Source organism: Canis lupus, chromosome 23, assembly GCF_011100685.1.
Source record: "Canis lupus familiaris isolate Mischka breed German Shepherd chromosome 23, alternate assembly UU_Cfam_GSD_1.0, whole genome shotgun sequence".
Classification (NCBI taxonomy): Eukaryota; Metazoa; Chordata; class Mammalia; order Carnivora; family Canidae; genus Canis; species Canis lupus.
Genome location: NC_049244.1, coordinates 48,970,443 through 48,989,435, shown reverse-complemented (window position 1 = coordinate 48,989,435; position 18,993 = coordinate 48,970,443). Strand labels below are relative to the sequence as shown.

The 18,993-nt window shown below is 35.5% G+C and overlaps 1 protein-coding gene across 5 annotated transcripts in view; it reads left to right on the top strand.

Moving 5' to 3' along the window:
* DHX36 (DEAH-box helicase 36) overlaps positions 1 to 18,993 on the top strand; it is a 63,751-nt gene that overhangs the window by 28,624 nt on the left and 16,134 nt on the right. For 4 of the 5 annotated variants that reach the window (XM_038571265.1, XM_038571266.1, XM_038571264.1 and 1 more), the window contains 10 exons: positions 28 to 194; positions 1,580 to 1,661; positions 5,516 to 5,656; positions 5,886 to 5,988; positions 6,354 to 6,441; positions 9,728 to 9,783; positions 12,015 to 12,079; positions 12,802 to 12,945; positions 14,800 to 14,917; positions 15,665 to 15,763. In XM_038571265.1, the coding sequence (XP_038427193.1) occupies positions 28 to 194; positions 1,580 to 1,661; positions 5,516 to 5,656; positions 5,886 to 5,988; positions 6,354 to 6,441; positions 9,728 to 9,783; positions 12,015 to 12,079; positions 12,802 to 12,945; positions 14,800 to 14,917; positions 15,665 to 15,763 (1,063 nt within the window). The remainder of the gene's footprint in view (positions 1 to 27; positions 195 to 1,579; positions 1,662 to 5,515; positions 5,657 to 5,885; positions 5,989 to 6,353; positions 6,442 to 9,727; positions 9,784 to 12,014; positions 12,080 to 12,801; positions 12,946 to 14,799; positions 14,918 to 15,664; positions 15,764 to 18,993) is intronic. The other variant, XM_038571263.1, reaches the window with a different exon arrangement.

Here is an 18,993-nt window from a genome sequence, read left to right as displayed (position 1 = left end):
GTTACATACTTCACACTTTTGTTTTAGGCATTTGTCCAGTGTTAGTCATATTGTGCTTGATGAAATTCATGAGAGAAATCTGCAATCAGATGTTTTAATGACTGTTATTAAAGATCTTCTCAATTTTCGACCTGACCTGAAAGTAATATTGATGAGTGCAACTTTGAATGCTGAGAAATTTTCAGAATATTTTGGTGAGTAAATTTTATGATTATTGTTTTAGAAAGTTGTCATAAGGCCACTGAATTTAAAGCTAAAAAAAAATAACATTGCTAGGTAGAAAGTAGTTAAAATGAGTGTTAAGCAATTCTTTTAGGTATTCAGAAAAATATTTAAATTGTCTTAAATAGTTGAGACTATCCTAGTCTCAGCAGATTAGAGAAGTGGGCCTATTTTTTTTAAAGGTGGCATTATCTTTAAGGTGTTATATGAAAACATGTAAATTTATGGTGCTATCGGATTAGGTGGCATCACTGAAGTCAAAGCACAGGTTTGAATAATTTTTTTGTGATTGTTTCGTGGCTTTTATGTACTTTCACAGACTAGGGTGGCAGTTTGCCAATAATAATAATACCACTTAGGGAACACCTTCAGTATGCCAGGTGTGCTATATTTGTCACTTTGTCTTCATTAATCTTCATAACACCTTGTGAGGTAGGTGCTATAATTCCCATTTGTATAGCTATTTCCCAGTATTCCTTATAATGGTTGCATAAGAGTGGTAAGAGGATTTGAAACTAAATTTGACTAGCTGTAGAATAGATTTGTTTTTAAATTACACCTCTCTTGCTTACACTCATGGGGGAAGTAGAGGAAAATCAGGGTGGGGGGTTGAAATGGAGAAGAGCTGTATTTTAGTGTTCTTATATTCAACCCAGTTGATCCTCAGACCCATGAAATTAGTTGTATGTCTTTTCTTTCTGTGTGTGTTACGAGGTATCCAGAACTAATATTGAGTAACTCCCTCAAACTTTTTCAAGTCAGAGGCAGAGCTGTGATACCGCTTCAGATACTTTTATCTGTGATGCAGTGTTGATCTTTGTTTACCATGTCTAGTGCTTGTTTGCTTGGTATGAAATAGAAGTAGTAGCGTAAGTAACTAAGCACTAGAGACAGTTATTTTAACTAGTGATTCTAGAATGGTAGGAACAATTTAATTTTTCATTAGGTCTTGTTTTAACTATTTTTTCTCTTCCTGATTCTGGGTGACATAGGAGTAGTACTTTTTAAGTTAATTTCAATAAAAATTGGGTTCTGATGGTACCATCTTGGCTAATGATGGAGAGGAAGTAGATTTCCAGTAACGGGTTTTGAGTCCAATAAAATGCTCTATTCTTTGATATTTTGGGTTACTTTGTAGGACTGTGAGGGATGTGTACTGTGTGGTAGCAGTAGAATGATAGCAAGTGGAAGAGTGGACTGCTAGTTCTCATTAAATTCTTTATATGAAAAAATAGGGTAGAACTCAAAGTGCCAGGACCATTTTTTGAGCTTAGGAAAAGCATTACTGGCCTATTTACAGTTTCTGATTTTTTTTTCAACATTTGAGTACAGATTTATGTTTTGTCTGCCATAATAGGTAACTGTCCAATGATACACATACCTGGTTTTACCTTTCCGGTTGTGGAGTATCTTTTGGAAGATATAATTGAAAAAATAAGGTAAGTAAATATTAGGAAATAAAAATGTTAAAAAATACTAATATGTAACCTTTTGTACTGTCAGACTGTAGTCTCAGAAACTCTTTTTTAACCACTTCCTTCTACAACATTGTTTGTCCTTAAATTGGTAATTCCCAAACTTGGTTGCACATTAAAATCACCTGGAGCCTTTTAAAATCCAGATGCCCCATTCACACTCCCTACCTTAATTACATTATAAATTCTGGGCTGGCAGCCAGACCTCAGAGTTTTCTAAATATCCCTGGGCAGCAGAGTTTGGGAACCTTTGTCCTTAGCGCTTAAACCTCTCTTCTGGTTCTCTTACCTGCTTTTTATTCTTCTTTGCTGGCTTCCATTGCCTACCCTTTAAATAGGATTTCCCTTGAGGGTTCTTAATTAGCCTTTTCTGTCTGTTGTGGTTTCACTGTGCAGTCCTGTTTCCAGGACCATAGTTCTATATTTTCACAGCTTCAGAAGTGAAGCTCTTCCTGAACATTAAATTTGGGATTTAACCCTATACTCAGCAGCATTCTAACACCTTAGATACCCTGAACCTCACATCTTTCCCAACTAAAATTGTTATATCCAAATTTAAAAGGAAAAAATAGAGGTTACTAGTATTATCCTCTACCCAGTGTCTAGGCTGTGAATCAGAAGAGCTAGTATCAAGCAGGTTATGTTAGCTGCTTTATGTGCTTAGTAACTAATGTAGTCTAAATCATTCTGTGCTCTCACCTGCCCCCACAACGCAAACCCTGAAATCTTTCTCCTTGAACTTGCTGTCTTATATTTATTTCTCCTACTTAAGGTCCTTATTATCTCTCCTGGGCTAATATTTCCTCTGTTGTCACTGAGGTCTTCACTGTCACATGTGAGAGTGCCTTTAAAACTTAAGGACCTCTATGCTTTGTCATGATCTATTGCCAAATACCTCAGCTGGTATGACCAAATTATTGATTAGCTATCAGCAGCCTCCTCCAGGGACCTATAACCAAATTATATTTGAATTTCTTGATGAGAGAAGGGCTGGGAAAACACAGCTCATAGGATCAGGTTCTAGTCCCTTGCTAGTCATTGCGAGGCTCTTTACAGTTTGGCCCCATCCTTTTTTTTCTAGCCTTATGCACCTCATGGCCTACCCAATGCTAAATGCACCGTTCCCTAATATGCCAGCCAGTACTCTCTTTCATTCATGACTTTGTGCTTTATTACATGCTGTGTTCTCCTTTTAGACTTACATATGCTACCTTTTCCATTTTTTTATATAAAAATTCAGGGCTGTAAGAACAAATCCCAACTTCACTGCCTTCTCCTCCTTCTCACAGAGTGAGTCGCTTTCTTATCTCAATTCCTATAGCACTTTTTATCATCTTTCAAAATACTAACCATATTGTCATGTAATAAATCTTTATATTTTTCTCTTGCACTAGACTGCAGATTATTCAGTGTCAAGGATTTTGTCCTGTTCATCTCTGTACCAAGTGCACAGTACAGTGCCTGGCCTGTAGTAAACGTGAATAAATAGACAGATGTAGAAACATTTGTGATGAGATCTTTCAGTATTCCACAGCCTACTTGTTAAGAGAAAAAAACAGGAAGTGATAATGGGAAGGTGAAAACAAAGACCCTGTAGTATATTTTAGATGGAGAAAAGTCAGCTGAATTTTGTGTGAACATGTATTTAACAGATTCTTCTTAAATTTTATGTCTTGGCACTGTGCACTGGGGTCTGAGCATAAAGAAGGAAAGACTTGGCACATCTCTTCAGAGCTTACTTGTAGACAAGGAGACACACAAGCTGTCATATAAAGTATGACTGACCCATTATGCGGGAAGTAAAGAACATTGGGAATGAGATTATATAGTAGGGATAGACTGGGCAAGTCAGGAAAGCAGTGAAACTCAGAGAAGGCAAGTATGGGAAGTATGTATGTCAGGGTAGAACATACTGAAAGTATAAGAGAGAATCTTGGTCTTCCATGCTCTGGTTTTGTCATCAATAAGTTCTATTATGCATTCCTTCTTCGATTCCACCATTCATCTCACTTCCTACTGTGGCACCAATTGTTTTCTGATAGAATAACGGGGGGCAGCTTGACAGCAGTGAAAATGAAGTTTCAGGAAACAGTACTCTAAAGTTACTTAGTGATGAATTGCTTTATTAAGCTCCCTAGAAGCCAGAGAATGTTCAGGGAACTGTAGCTAAAGGGTCTCTTGAGGCAGAAGGATGGTGTCTTTGCACTTCTCATCCCCTAGTCAGCTGTAAGAGGGAAGTTGAAAGAGGGTAGTCCTTGGGACAGAAGTTTTCAGGCAGTAGCCCCCAGCTCTCCCTTCACAAAAGAGCTGCAATACAGGGAAGGAAGAGGAAAGGAAACAGAGTGTGATGATACAGAGGGTTGTCATTGGGCACTTGGGCTGGAGGGTTGAAGGTTACCTCTGGTTCTTGGAATTGCTGGGAAGGGAGCCAACTGTGGGTCCATCCTGCTGACTAGGACTAATCTCTGTCTCAGGTTGTCCTACCTCAAGTTGATGCCTCTATATGTATCGAAGACTTAGGGGAATCCTGGGTCACAGGTACTGAATAGGGAAGGGGATTAACATTTTTTTGGGTGTCTACTATGTGTCAGGCACTGTGCTTTTATTGGATTTTTCTTTTATTTTCATGCCAATATTATTATAAGAGTATTAATTTCTCAAACCAAAGGACAGAGATTTATACCTGGTTCAAGGCCACACAGGGTAGTCAGTGGCAGACCAAGGACCTCAGTCCAGTTCTGTTTAATTCTAAAGCCCACACTCCCCAGTTTCCTGTTGCGTCTAAGTGCTCTCCCGTAGGCAAAGTCTGAGAGGCTTTGGAGTTCAAATCAGTTAATTTCTTTTTCTTTCTTTTTTTTTTTTTTTTTGGTCTTTTCCCACCTCCATGCCTCTCCAAACCCACTTACATTAGGAGATGGCATTCTGGGGATCCCTGGGTGGCGCAGCGGTTTGGCGCCTGCCTTTGGCCCAGGGCGCGATCCTGGAGACCCGGGATCAAATCCCACGTCAGGCTCCCAGTGCATGGAGCCTGCTTCTCCCTCTGACTATGTCTCTGCCTCTCTCTCTCTCTGTGTGACTATCATAAATAAATAAAAATTTAAAAAAAAAAAAAAAAAAAAAAGGAGATGGCATTCTTAGGCAGATACACCCTCTATTTTTAGCAGTCACCACAGCATGGCGGAGTCCTGACATGATACTGGACTGACACATAAGAGACTTGACTACTGATTCTGGCTATGCTGTTTAGCTTTGACAGTAGGACTGAGCAGAATTAAACAGTTCTCAAGTTTGGGTTTATAAACTATCTGAATTTCCTGGGGCACTAATTAAAATTCCTAGATAGCAGACCCCAACCAGACCTACTGAATCGAAATCATCAGAGATCGGATGCAGGATTCTGTATTTTATAAGTTCTCTATGGGATTCTTATGTGCACTCAGGTTTGTAAACTATATTCAAAATCGGAGTCTTCCACTAGGCATTTACTATTATTTTGGACTTACATTAATGTTAATTTTGTAGAGCAAACTTGAAAGGTGTAAAAAGTGACTCTTAAATTTTTTTATTTCCATTGCTAATGATCTACAAGGTTTTATATACTTCGGTAGAGAAGGATTTTTATCTAAAAATTTTATCTCATTTTGTATGTTAATGAATAGTTGCAAATAAACAAGTATTTAATAGCATTCACTAGAAAACATAATGAAAATGTTCTTTAAAATTTGAATGTAAAGAAAAATTTGAATGTAAAATGTCATATTTGCTAAAACCAGAGAGTTTCCAAAAAGTGAAGCTATTTAAGAATATTTTAATTTTAGATATGTTCCAGAACAAAAAGAACAAAGGTCTCAATTTAAGAGAGGTTTCATGCAAGGGCATGTAAATAGACAAGAAAAAGAAGAAAAAGAAGCAATCTATAAAGAACGCTGGCCAGATTATGTAAGGGAACTGCGAAAAAGGTAAGTAGGGTGTTTGTTTTGTTTTTTAATTAGCCCAGAGGATGAATGACTAAAACAAAAAGGCAGAGATTGTCCTCTTGAATTTGTTCATAACTGTTGTTATTCCAGTAATTCTTTTCTATATGTTTTCCCCATTTGCTGATTGAGTTCATTTTAAGATATTATAGCAGGTTGGACCTTAAGAAACTTCTATTAGGTAATTTCATGATTTTCTATTTAACTTTGATAGATATTCTGCAAGTACTGTAGATGTTATGGAAATGATAGATGATGATAAAGTTGATCTGAATTTGATTGCTGCCCTTATCCGACACATTGTTTTGGAAGAAGAGGTTAGTTTTTTGTTTTTTTGTTTTTTTTGGTGAAATAGTTTTAATTTTATTAATGTAACAAGAATAATTTTCTTACATGTTTTTTAAAAATAGCATATAGAAGAAAATCCTTTGACACTAGAAGTAGAAATATCAAAATACCAAGATTTAGGCATTTGATCTGTTTAAAGGAAAGACTAAACAAATGGGAATACTTGGATTATAAATCCTATTTTTAAAAAGTGAACTTGTATTCTTTAGTTACAATCAGTAACTAAATTTCCTGAGCTAATAGAATTTTAATGGATACTCAGGTGTGCACAGAAGTTTACTTTTAGGGTGTTTGTTACTTGATCCTTTGTAATGGTTATTTCCCCTCCATACAGGATGGTGCAATATTGGTCTTTCTACCAGGCTGGGACAATATCAGCACTTTACATGATCTCTTGATGTCACAAGTGATGTTTAAATCAGGTACTAACTTATTTTATTGCAATTTCAAGAATAGCATTTAAATCATTTGTAGCATGGTTATGTTCTTTTTAATTGTATTAACTTCTAAGGCTACCTCACTGTAGGATCTTGATGATCTTAAGCCCAGGCTGAGTATCTCTCTGTTTCTTTCCCTCTCTCTCTCTCACTCTCACTCTCATTTCTCTTTTAAAAATAAAGTTCTGAGTCACAAGATGAAGGTGTTAGGTATATGGTAAAGTTCTTTATTTGGTATGATGATAAGAATATTTTACCTCTTTTCCTAAATTTGCCTAATAATACTGAGCCCTTAAAGTTAAGATGTTGGGAGCTTGAGGTTGTTTTTTTCACTCACTGCTGCATTTAGTTGGGCAGAAAAGGCTGAATTTATCCCTTAGCCCAGTGTTTTTCATCTGGGACTGTACAACAGAGTTGCTAGTGGTGCTTCTTTAAAATTCAAATACTTAGGGACACCTGGGTGGCTGGCTCAGCGGTTGAGTGTCTGCTTTCGGCTCAGGGCGTGATTCCGAGATCTGAGACTGAGTCTCACATCAGGCTCCCTGCAAGGAGCCTGCTTTTCCTTTGCCTGTGTCTCTGCCTCTCTCTGTGTGTCTCTCATGAATAAATAAATGAATCTTTAAAAAAAATAAAATTCAAATACTCAGACCCTATCCTTACTCCAAATCTAAGAATGTGGCTTAAACATCTGTAGTTTTTAGAAATTCGTCAGGTGATTCTGATGCTTTAGTAGCATGTTTGAGAAACAATCTCTTCTTAGAGAAATACATGAGGCCGTTGTTCTCCCATAAAATTCAGCCAGAGCATTTTCAGGAATAATTATTTTAAGTCAGTAAAATATTAAGCATATTCTCTGTAGTATTTGATAGTTCTGATTATAATTTCTAATCTTAATCTATTGAAGTGCTTTTGACACATATTTTCCAAAAACACTAAAAATATTTCTACCTGATTCTATTGGCTGAAATAGTAGAGCTGTATTTTTCATTCTTCGTTAAATCCCACTATAGTAATGCCCTCTACATTAAAATTGAAATTATTTACTATTCTCTAGTTGGAAAATGTTCTTGTTTGATTACTTTGATTGCTCTGTAATGAAATGCTGATTTCTCTTTCCTGGTCAGTGATAACGTTTCTCTAAAGAAAAAGCATAGTCTTGATTAAACAATTTTTTTTTTTCTTGAAATAACTGGATTTTTTTTTGGCTGAACCTTCTAATGTTGGCCTCTCTTACCCCCAAAGTAAATGCTACTGTATGATCTACTTTAAGTTTAAAAAAAAAAGTTTGAGTATATGTGTATGTATTTACCAAGAAAAATACAGATATACCAAAATGTAATACTATAATTTTGGAGGGAATGTGGAAAAGGACGTGATACTATAGATTATTGTAATTGATTATTAATTTTCTAACTTAGTAATTCTCAAGGAAGGAAGTATTACTTTATACTTTCACTACCAGCTCAATTCTTTTTAAAGAAAATCTTTCCAAAGTTTAATGTTTTCTCAAGTTTTATTTTTTAAATTTAGCCTTAATATTAATACTTGGTTACACTGTTAGCCATTTTTGAAGGGGCAAAAAATTGGTCTAACTCTATACTGACTGAAAGGTGAATCTTAAAACTCAATTTATCAAATGCTTAACAACTATCTTATTTCTTAAGAGTATAGACTTTGTTCCCATTAACTACTGTAGTTCACAATATCAGCACTATAAACTATTTTTATCCCAGTTATAGTCTTCAGTGGAATTATTTTTACTTTCATTGTTTTACCTGGCAGCTGATTTTTTTTTTAACTTGTAATGAAACATTTTAAACTGACAGCTAGAGAGTCATCATGTGTATCATACTCCATTGACTTCAGTGCAGCAGTTATTTTTGTATTCTAATTTTTTCCTTTTTAAAGTAAATTGCAGATATCACATTATCCTCAAAAAATATGCATCAATAAAAATAGAAAATTTTGTATATAACCACAATGTTTCTATTAACTACAATGTCATTATCATACCTAACTCTTAAGCATTGTCTAGTAACCCAGTCTATATTCCAGTTTTTCCTGGAAAGTGTCTTTTAGAGCTAACTTGTTCAAATTACAGAAAAATGTAAACCACATAAATCTTTTACTCTAGATAATCACTTTCATACCCTCCTCACTTTCCTGGTAATGACTTGTGGAAAAAACTAGGTCCACCTATACTTTCTAGATTTTTCTGAATCTGAATCATTATAGTGTCATTTCATTTGATCCTTTCTTACCTGTACTTTTTATAAACTGGAAGTTACATATTACGGTTCCAATTCAAGGTAAATATTTTTGGCTTGAGTATTGACTGATTTGATGTATTTCATATTGTGTCACAGAGACAAGTAAGTCAGAGCATCCTTTTAGTAGTATCAGTTGCTTGACCACTTTTTACTACTTTTTAAGATTTGTAACCCTTATTCAGAGGGTCCTAGAGAGTTGGGGAGCATCATAGCTCCTTTGAAGAAAAATTGTTTTGTTTTGTTTTGTTTTGTTTTCTCCTGGGGAAATACAGCTATCTTGAGTCATTTGGATACTTGCTAGATATTTAAGTCAGGTTGCATTTTTTTCTAACCATAGCTAAACGTGAAATCTACCCTTCCTTAATTAACACTCCCTCATTTTCATCACTAATACTATACCAAATCCTATTGGCTAAAATCACGAATGGACTATTTCATTTTGGAACTTAAAAATAGGAATATGATTTCTTACATTTCTATGAAATTATGTTTAAAAATGTGGGTCACTTCTGGAATGCATTATATTTACCCAGTGTTGTTTCATTATTTTTTTAACTTAAAAAGGGACGTGGAAATTTCATAAGTAATGTGCTCTAAAAATTCACATATTCTCTGTTGATTAAAATAATAAGGATCACCCAGAGTCTATAAACTTACATTAATATTAAGGGAAAATTTTTTGGTCTTCAGTTAAGTGATGGGAATGGAGTTAATGATGTTTTTCTATCACAATTTGAAAAGATATTCCTAACTTTAAGCATTCTTTAGGAATTTGGGGAATGTACTTATCAATGTGAAATAAATTGACAGCATAAAATGTGAGCAAGAATTTGTTGGAGCACTAAGGAAAGAAGAAAATAAAAAGAATAAAGTTACTCTAATTATACTAGGAATATAAGAATTATGTGGCTTAGCATCTCATCTCATTTTTCCATGTCTGTTTGCTGGAGCTTTTCTGCAACTATATATCTTAAAGTTTAATTTTCTTTTTTAATTTTCAGACAGGTTTCTTATTATACCTCTACATTCACTGATGCCTACAGTTAACCAGACACAGGTATGTTGTTAAGTTTATTCAACCTCTGTCTTTCACACTGAGATGAGCTTTAAGGGCTGCTGGTTGTGTGTTTTATTATCTTTTATGTTTTTAAAGGTGAGTTTTCAAGTAGTAATTTATACAAAAGTAGCTTTTTAAGAACTTTTGCAAATGAGTCTTCGGGGTATAATTGGACAAAAACTTTAATTACCGAGGATAATTAACAGATGATAGTTTTGTCAACATTAGGGAAATTTTTTTTTATTTTTTATTTTTAATATTTATTTATTCATGAGACACACGGGGGTGGGGGTGCAGAGGCAGAGGCATAGGGAGAAGCAGGCTTGCTGCAGGGAGCTTCATGCAAGAAGTCTCATGCGGGACTCGATCCCAGGATCACAACCTGAGCCAAAGCCAGATGGTCTACCACTGAGCCACCCAGGTGCTCCTAGGGAAAAGTTTAAAGATTGGTTTCACCAATAACTAGCTTGGGTTTCAGTTATCTGTGACATACTACAGCTTGATGTTTGAGATTTTGATTTAACAGAATTAGTATGTTTGTAGGTATGAGATTTCCTCTTTTATTAATAATATATTAGTATGGCTTTGAATGTTCTATCTCGTCAGATTCAGGAATATCCCTAGTTAGAATGAACACCACATTCTCAAAGGCAAGGTAGTTTTCTGGACTGCAGTGTTTGTAGGCCCAGGTAAGATGAGATGGATCAGAAGAAAATCCATCTTCCCTTCTACCTTTTCCACTTCCTTTGTAAGAAAATATCAAGACAAGGTGCCTGGGATGGTTCAGTCGTGTAGGCACCTCTTGATTTTGACTCAGATCGTGATCTCAGGGTTGTGAGAAAGACGTTTTTTATTGAGGGACTTTTAATATCTTTTCTGCTGATACCATAGGCCAAGTAAGGCCCTGCCAGTTTATTTAGATACAAAGTACATACCTAAAGGAAGACAAGAGGAAAGAGAAAAGACTTCGTTCAGAAGACCAGACAGAAAAGTATCCAGGGTGGAAGTACTTCCTCTCTGACACCCTAATAGTAAATTACATTTTCCTTTGCTAGAGATTATATGACTAGATTGGAAAACACATTTTCTCTTGTGTTTTGTATAAATGAGGAGATGAATTTATGCATTTCTTTGCATTATAGGCAGGTGGTACTTGATTATATGTCTTGTCTTCTACTTGGCTCCTGGTTTTTTGTTTGTTTGTTTGTTTGTTTTTTTTTGTTTTTTTTTTTTAAGATTCATGAGAGACAGAAAGAGGCAGAAACATAGGCAGAGAGAGAATCGCTACTTGGCTGGCTTTGTAAAGGGTGCCATTGTTTGTAGGATTTGGTATTTGAAGACTTTTTTTTTTTTTTTTAAATCAGTCTGATCTCAGAAGCTTATATGTGATGGTATAACCAGACATCCATTCTGATGAGTTTGGCATTTACCTGGTTGGTTGGTGCCCTTACTCATAGTTTTGGATAATTCCTAATTCTTACTGCTAAACTAACTCTCTCTTCTCTCTCTCAAAAGTTTAACTACATAAAAAGACATATACTTTCAGCTTTTTTTTTTTTTTTTTAAATTTTTATTTATTTATGATAGTCACAGAGAGAGAGAGAGAGAGGCAGAGACACAGGCAGAGGGAGAAGCAGGCTCCATGCACCGGGAGCCCGATGTGGGATTCGATCCCGGGTCTCCAGGATTGCGCCCTGGGCCAAAGACAGGCGCTAAACCGCTGCGCCACCCAGGGATCCCACTTTCAGCTTTTGTTAAAAAACATTGTGTAAATTTAAATAATGATTTTTTTTTAAGATTTTTTAAATATTTATTCATGAAAGACACAGAGAGAGAGAGAGGCAGAGACAAAGGCAGACGGTGAAGCAGGCTCCATGCTAGGAGCCTGACGTGGGACTCGATCCCAGGTCTCCAGGATCAGGCCCTGGGCTGAAGGCGGTGCTAAACCGCTGAGCCACCTGGGTTGCCCAAGTAATATTTCATTTGAAATCTTGTTTGTGATAAGGTTCCAGAATCTGGGAGATTTAGTTTGTGTTACCAGAAGGGAATTCTATAGTATTGAAAATGATGTATACCTATAAAATATATCTGTAGATACTAGATGCATATGTAAATGAGTGAACACAGAATGCTAAAAAGTCAGTAGTATATTATGTGAAGTAATTCTTCTAATTGCAAGAATAATGTATTAGAAATTAATGTACTTTTGGGGTTTTGATTTGTTTTTACAGGTATTTAAAAAAACTCCTCCTGGTGTTCGGAAAATAGTAATTGCTACTAATATTGCAGAGACTAGGTAAAGATTGTTTTAAATATCAACTACTGATAATTGTTAGTTTTGAGTCCCATAGATTGTTAATATACCTTATACTTTTTTATCTCTAAAAGATTTTTCATAATTTCTTTACATAAATTCATTTTAATTTAGTCATGGCATTGAAGAGAGCATAGGTTTTGATTTTTGTTTTTTAATCCCATAATGTTTTAGCCCTCTTTACAAATTGCCGTTTTAGTGTTTTTGTTTAAAGCCTTCTTAAAGAAGTGTGGGAGCTGAGGTCAATTTTGTTTTTACCTTTTTCTGGTTGGGGGTCATGTTTGAATCAGTTGTGAATAGCCTTTAAATTTTTTTATATTCATTTGGAAGTACGAATATGTCTGTACAGTCCAAATTTTGCTCTGGAAGCTGATACTAAACCTTGGCACGGGGGCCCACAGTGCTAGGTGTACAAAAGTCATTAAGTAAGCTGTGAAGTTTGTGGGCAAATAAAAATTTATCATGTCATCTATAGAATTAGCTGCCACTGCAGCTCCATGATGCTGCCTATTGAGGCAGCATCAACTGCTTAATTAACTGCTTAATTCCTGTAATGGTAAATACGAGAACAATAGGGAAAATCCCAAACTGCTAAATCAGTTTGACCAATAAGAAAATGCTATAAAATCCCTATCCGTAGGCCTGTTAGAGGTTATGTACTTTTGATGTATTTTTAATATTTAATATATCTATTTTCCAAACAGCATTACCATAGATGATGTAGTTTATGTGATAGATGGAGGAAAAATAAAAGAAACACACTTTGACACACAAAACAACATCAGTACAATGTCTGCTGAGTGGGTTAGTAAAGCTAATGCCAAACAAAGGAAAGGTCGAGCTGGAAGGTAAGATGGAACATTTGTCTGAAAGTGCTTTTAATCATAATTTCTTTGCTATTTCATGATTCTTCTGCTTTTAATTCTTCCATCTAGTTAAGTAAAATTATTCTTTATTCTTAATTTATTCTTACTCTGTTATATGTAATTATGTTGTATTCTTTTTTGAAAGCACATATTACTAATAATCATGAGAATGAGTAATATTTGAATATCCATTCTTCTCACTGCAGTGCAGTGAGGTATGGTATGGTGCCCTTTTTAAGGGTATGGAAGTTAAGGTATAAAGAAATTAAAAGTTGGTCTGGCTCCAGTCTGGGCTCCTAGTCTTTTACTTTACAGCTATACTGATTTTTCACTCAGTTACCAGTGAAAACACAGGGAACATACCTTTTCTCCCTTGATGTGGTAGGCATAAGAAATAACGTCTCTCTTAATGGTGGAAAAATGATTTACCTTAACTCAGAGAACTGCACTTACTCATTTTAATGCATACTTCACAGTATTTTCACACCTGTTACTCTGGTAGGATCTTGTCTGGAGTTGTAGGAGAGAGTTGTTCTTTTGCCTCTTAGAGCTAAAGTATTCCATCAGCCTTCAGATACTGATTTAAGTAAGGAAAGAAGAATTGAAAGAAAACTTTATAGATCATTTTGTTTGGAAGAAAACTATATATCATTTTATCAGTGCTTTGTTTTATATTTGTATGTAGTAAAGCTGTCTCACCTGTAATCTTTGCAGATTATCCCATTATAACTCGGAGACCGTTTATTTAGATTATACAGTTGGTGCTTTTGAGGCAAAGTCATGGCTTACTCTAAGAATTTGTACTCTTCTAATCAGCTGTCGGGGGATAACTTAATTTCGGGATCTACCAAGACTAAGATTTTGTCCTTCAGACTTACTACTACTGGATACTGATTGAAGAAGTAGTTACTGTTTGGTACACTTTTCTAATATGATTAGTAAACATATTAGTCTTAGATTTATCCTTAAAACAATTAGAGAAATTAAAGTATTATATTTCATTTAATTTTTCATTCCTGCTAGCTTGATAGAAGTTAACTATAGAATTATAGTGTTTTAGTTCAGATGGAACATAGTTCCTTGTAGGGTCCATAAGTGTAAATTTCTTTAGCAAAGCCTGATTGATAATTATTTAAATGCCAGGGCAAACTATATGGTCCTCAGTGAAGGCACTCTTAGTTTCTATGGGCATGTTATATTAATGAATGATGGATCATTATAGAGTTGGGACAAAAATAGCTAAGATTTTTAGAATTTATTTTTATTAACATAGGAAAATGGCATTCCCCTTCTGTAGCAGCAAGAGCTCATAAAATATTTATTCTGCTTGAAAATTTATGAATACCCTCACCCCTGCACATCTATCCTTAACATTGTCCATTCACATCACTAAAGAAAAACTTAACAATTAAAAAATTTCCAGCATCCCTCTGAAAGTTCACTAAGCACATACTTAAAAGCTTTTTAAATAATACAGACAGGTTACATAATGCTAGGATATGTTACAGAAAATCCTAAAATACTCACAGGACAGAAGTAAACCTCAGAAGACTGCTGTTATTAAGTGCAGCAATCTGGAATCTGTAAGTTAGAAATAGGGAACCAAATAGTTGTTTGGAGGAGAAAATCTTCTCTTTCTTAAACTAGGACATAGGGGTAGTGGATCTAGGGTTATTAAACAAATGGGGAGAAAGAATATGTGATTAATAAAAATGAAGTATTAAGTAAGTTATGGTGTAGCTTACTGAAATATAGATATTGGCTACTTTCCCTACTTATTCTCTGGAGTTCTAGAAAATCATTAGTAATGCTCCTCTTATTTATTTATTTTTTAAGAGTTCAACCTGGTCATTGCTATCATCTGTATAATGGGCTTCGAGCAAGCCTTCTGGATGACTATCAACTGCCAGAAATTTTGAGAACTCCTTTAGAAGAACTTTGTTTACAAATAAAGGTAAATTAGGTGGGAGAGTTAAAATAAATGGAGGGTAGGGTTGTAATTTTCAACATTAATAGAGATGAAAGTATCATATTAATCTGTGAAGAAGAATTATTACCATGCATTAGTGTTTTTGTGTGTGTGTGATAACCAAAAGCCTCAACAAAATGGAAGTTTCCAGGCCTTTCTGGGCATGCATGAGATTCAGGGACACCAGCCCCCTCCCCTGCCATAGGCCCCTGTTCCTTCCATATCATCTGGAATGGGGGTGGGGGGGAGGGGTTAGTACTGGTTTTAAACTTCCTTCACATGTTTATTAACCACATTTTTTATCATGTACACTCTAGAGCTGTACTGCCTGTGTTTGAATCCCAGCTCCTCCCCTGACAAGCTAGTTCTATTAGTTGACAAGTTATTTAAATTAAGCTTATATAAAATTGTTAGAACAGTAGCTGGCATATAGTAAGTGTTCAGTAAATGTTAGTTTTGTGCACTGTTACTACATGATAAACTACTCACCATTTTTCACCACCTTCTATATATTCTAATACAATTAATCTTATTTTGAAGATGATTGGTAATCAACTTAACTTATGAGATTTTAACCAGCTACTTTTACCATCAATATAGAGCTGGTGAGTAATTTACAAAGTAGTGACTTAAAAATCATGTATGGATTTAATGCTTTATTCAAGTGATTGACAGGCAGGACTAAACTGTTAATGTCAATATATCTGTTTAATGATATTTGTCTTCCCCCAGATTTTAAGGCTAGGTGGAATTGCTTATTTTCTGAGTAGGTTAATGGATCCACCATCAGATGAAGCAGTGTCACTGTCCATAAAACACTTGATGGAACTGGTAAATTTTACTTTATTTTTAAAAACTCTAACTTAGATATATAATGTTAGTGCACATATGGGATCCGTGGGTGGCTCAGTAGTTTAGCGCCTGCCTTTGGCCCAGGGCATGATCCTGGAGTCTTGGGATCGAGTCCCACATCAGGCTCCCTGCAGGCAGCCTGCTTCTCTCTCTCCCTGTGTCTCTGCCTGTCTCTCTCTCTCTCTCTCTCTCTCTCTCATAAATAAAAATCTTTAAAAAAAAAATAATAAGTAAGCTACCTCATTAAAATTTTTATTCATTACTGTAAGGTAGACCGAAGAATACATCGTGCTGAATTTGATAAATCCTTTGGCTGTTCAGTTTAGTATATGAAATGTTAATTAGAAAGATAGGAAATGATACCTTTGTGATGTTTTTCTCTTTCTGGGCCCTTCCGACATAATTTTTCATTCCAGGCTTGTTTTACAATTACATAAAATTTTGAAATCTTTGAATTTACTGGTCTTTGTCTTCATTTGTATTCTTCAAATGACTTTGGTTGGTTTATTGACTCTTCTGATTACTGTAATGTCAAATCCAAGTAATTTAGTGACAGTGTGGATATCTTATAAAGGCAACTCCTGTGTTTTTGAAAGAAAACTAATAGGTGCCTTATATTCATATCCCTGCCTTTCATTTTGTTCTTAAAGTTTTTTGTTTTAGTTGGTTTTGATGAAGTCAGTGTTTTGAGAAACTAGTTTCAGTGTCTTAGGCAAGTGACTACTTAGTTGGTAGCCATCCCTGCGCAAGACCATGTTGACAAGAGTCACAGGACTGGCTGTGAGTCCGTGCCCAGAGAAGGGCTCTGTGAGGTAGTGCTCAAAATAGAAAGTGGTTTGAACTGTGCTGTCCGGTGAGGTACCCGCTAACCATATGTGACTATTTAAATTTAAATTTTGAAGTAAATTACAAATCAGTATCTCTAGTCACAGTTGTACATTTCAGATGTTCAGTAGGCCCATGTGGCTGGTGGGGTACCACATTGGACTGCACAGAAGTAGAACATTTTAGTCATTGCCACAAATTCTGATGATTAGTTCTTTGTTAGAGGTTGTTGAAGGTGTACTTTACATATTTCAGTTTTATTTAAGCCATCTATACAGTTAATTTTGAGAATTTGGGCCATATCAGCATTGTAGTAGCTTTTAATATGAGTAATAATATATTTAAATAAAAAAGTATTGTAAATTATCTATCTCGGAATTTGTATTAGATTTAGTGAGGTTACTTGTATTTTAGGGAGTAGTGTAGTTTTACCACTGACTTGTCTGTCTTCCCCTCCAGGCTTTTATGTAATAGAGCTTTGTTGCTTTTTTATCTAGTAGCATAGAGCTAGGTGGCAATTAGAACCAACTTACTATTTATGTTAGAGATGGACAACCAGAGGCTAGCTGGGCTCTGAAGCCTAAGTAGATGTGACTTCCTCTCTCTGAACTGAACTTTAGAGCCAGTCTTAGCCATTTGCAGACAGCAGAATCATGAAGAGGCGAGGAAATAAATCCTTGTCAACAGTAGGGTCTGAAGCCTGTTTTGTTTGGTTTTGTTTTTTAAGTATGTATGTATGTATGTATGTATATGTATTTATTTATTTGATTACAGTTAACATACAGGTGTCATATTAGTTTTAGGTGTGCAGTATAGCAATTCAGCACTAACATATGACATCTGGTGCTTATCCCAAGTGCACTCCTTAATCCCCATTACCTGTTCATCTTACCTCCCCACCTCTCCTCTGGTAACCATCAGTTCTCTGTAGTTAAAGAGTCTGTTTCTTGGTTTGCTTCTCTTTTTTCTGTAGGCTCTTTGGTCTGTTTCTTAAAATCCACATATGAGTGAAATCATGTGGTACTTGCCTTTCTCTGATTGACTTGTTTCACTTAGCAATAATACTCTCTAGCTCATCCATGTCCTTACAAATGGCAAGATTTCATCCTTTCTTGTGGCCGAGTAGTATCCCCCCCCCCCCCCCATATAAAATACGCACTATTTTCTTTATCCATTCATCAGTCAGTGGACACTTGGGCTGCTTTTGTAGTTTGGCTGTTGTAGATAGTGCTATAAACATTGAGGGATGGTGTGTGTATCCATTTGAATTAGTATTTTTGTATATTCTCTGGGTAAATACCTACTAGTGCAGTGGCTGGATCCGAGGGTGTTTCTCTTTTTAACTTCTTGAGGAACCACCATACTGTCTTCCAGAGCGGCTGTACAGTTTGCATTCCCACCAATGGTACAGAAAGGTTCTCCTTTTTCCACATCCTCACCAGCACCTTTTGTTTCTTGCGTTCTTGATTTTAGCCATTCTGACAGGTCTGAGGTAATACTTCATTGTAGTTTTGATTTGTATTTCCCTGATGATGAGTGGTGATGAGCTTCTTTTCATGTGTCTGTTGGCCATCTGTATGTCTTTGGAAAATGTGTATTTGTGTGTTCTGCCCATTTTTAATTATTTGGTTTTTGGGCGTTGAGTTTTATAAGTTATTTATATATTTTGGATACTAAGCCTTTTCAGATTTGTCATTTCCAATTATCTTCTCCCACTTTCAAGGTTGCCTTTTAGTTTTGGTGATTGTTTCCTTTCCTTTGCTGTATAGGATAAGGAATTATTGGATGAAGACCCAGTAGTTTATTTTTCCTTTTGTTTCCCTTGCCTTGGGAAACCTATTTAGTAAGAAGTTGCTACAGCCAGTGTCCAAGAGGTTAATGACTGCGTTCTCTAGGATTTTGATGATTTCCAGTCTGACATTTAGACTTTAATCTGCTTTGAATTTGTTTTTTGTGTGGTGTAAGAAAGTAGTCCATTTTCATTCTTCTACATGTTGATGTCCAATTTTCCCAACACAGTTTGTTGAAGAGACTTTTTCCCATTGGATATTCTTTTCCTGCTTTGTCAAAGATAAGCTGACCATATAGTTATGGGTTAATTTCTGGATTTTCTGTTCTGTTCCATTGATCAATGTATCTGTTTTTGTGCCAATATCATACAAAATTTAGGATCGTTTTAGCTCTGTGAAAAATGCTCATGATATTTTCATAGGGATTGCATTAAATGTGTAGATTGCTTTGGGTCGTGTAAACATTTTAATGTTTGTTCTTCTAATCCATGAGAATGGAATGTTTTCCCATTTCTTTTTTAATTTTTTTTTTTTTTTTTTTTTTTTTATTTATGATAGTCACAGAGAGAGAAAGAGAGAGAGGCAGAGACACAG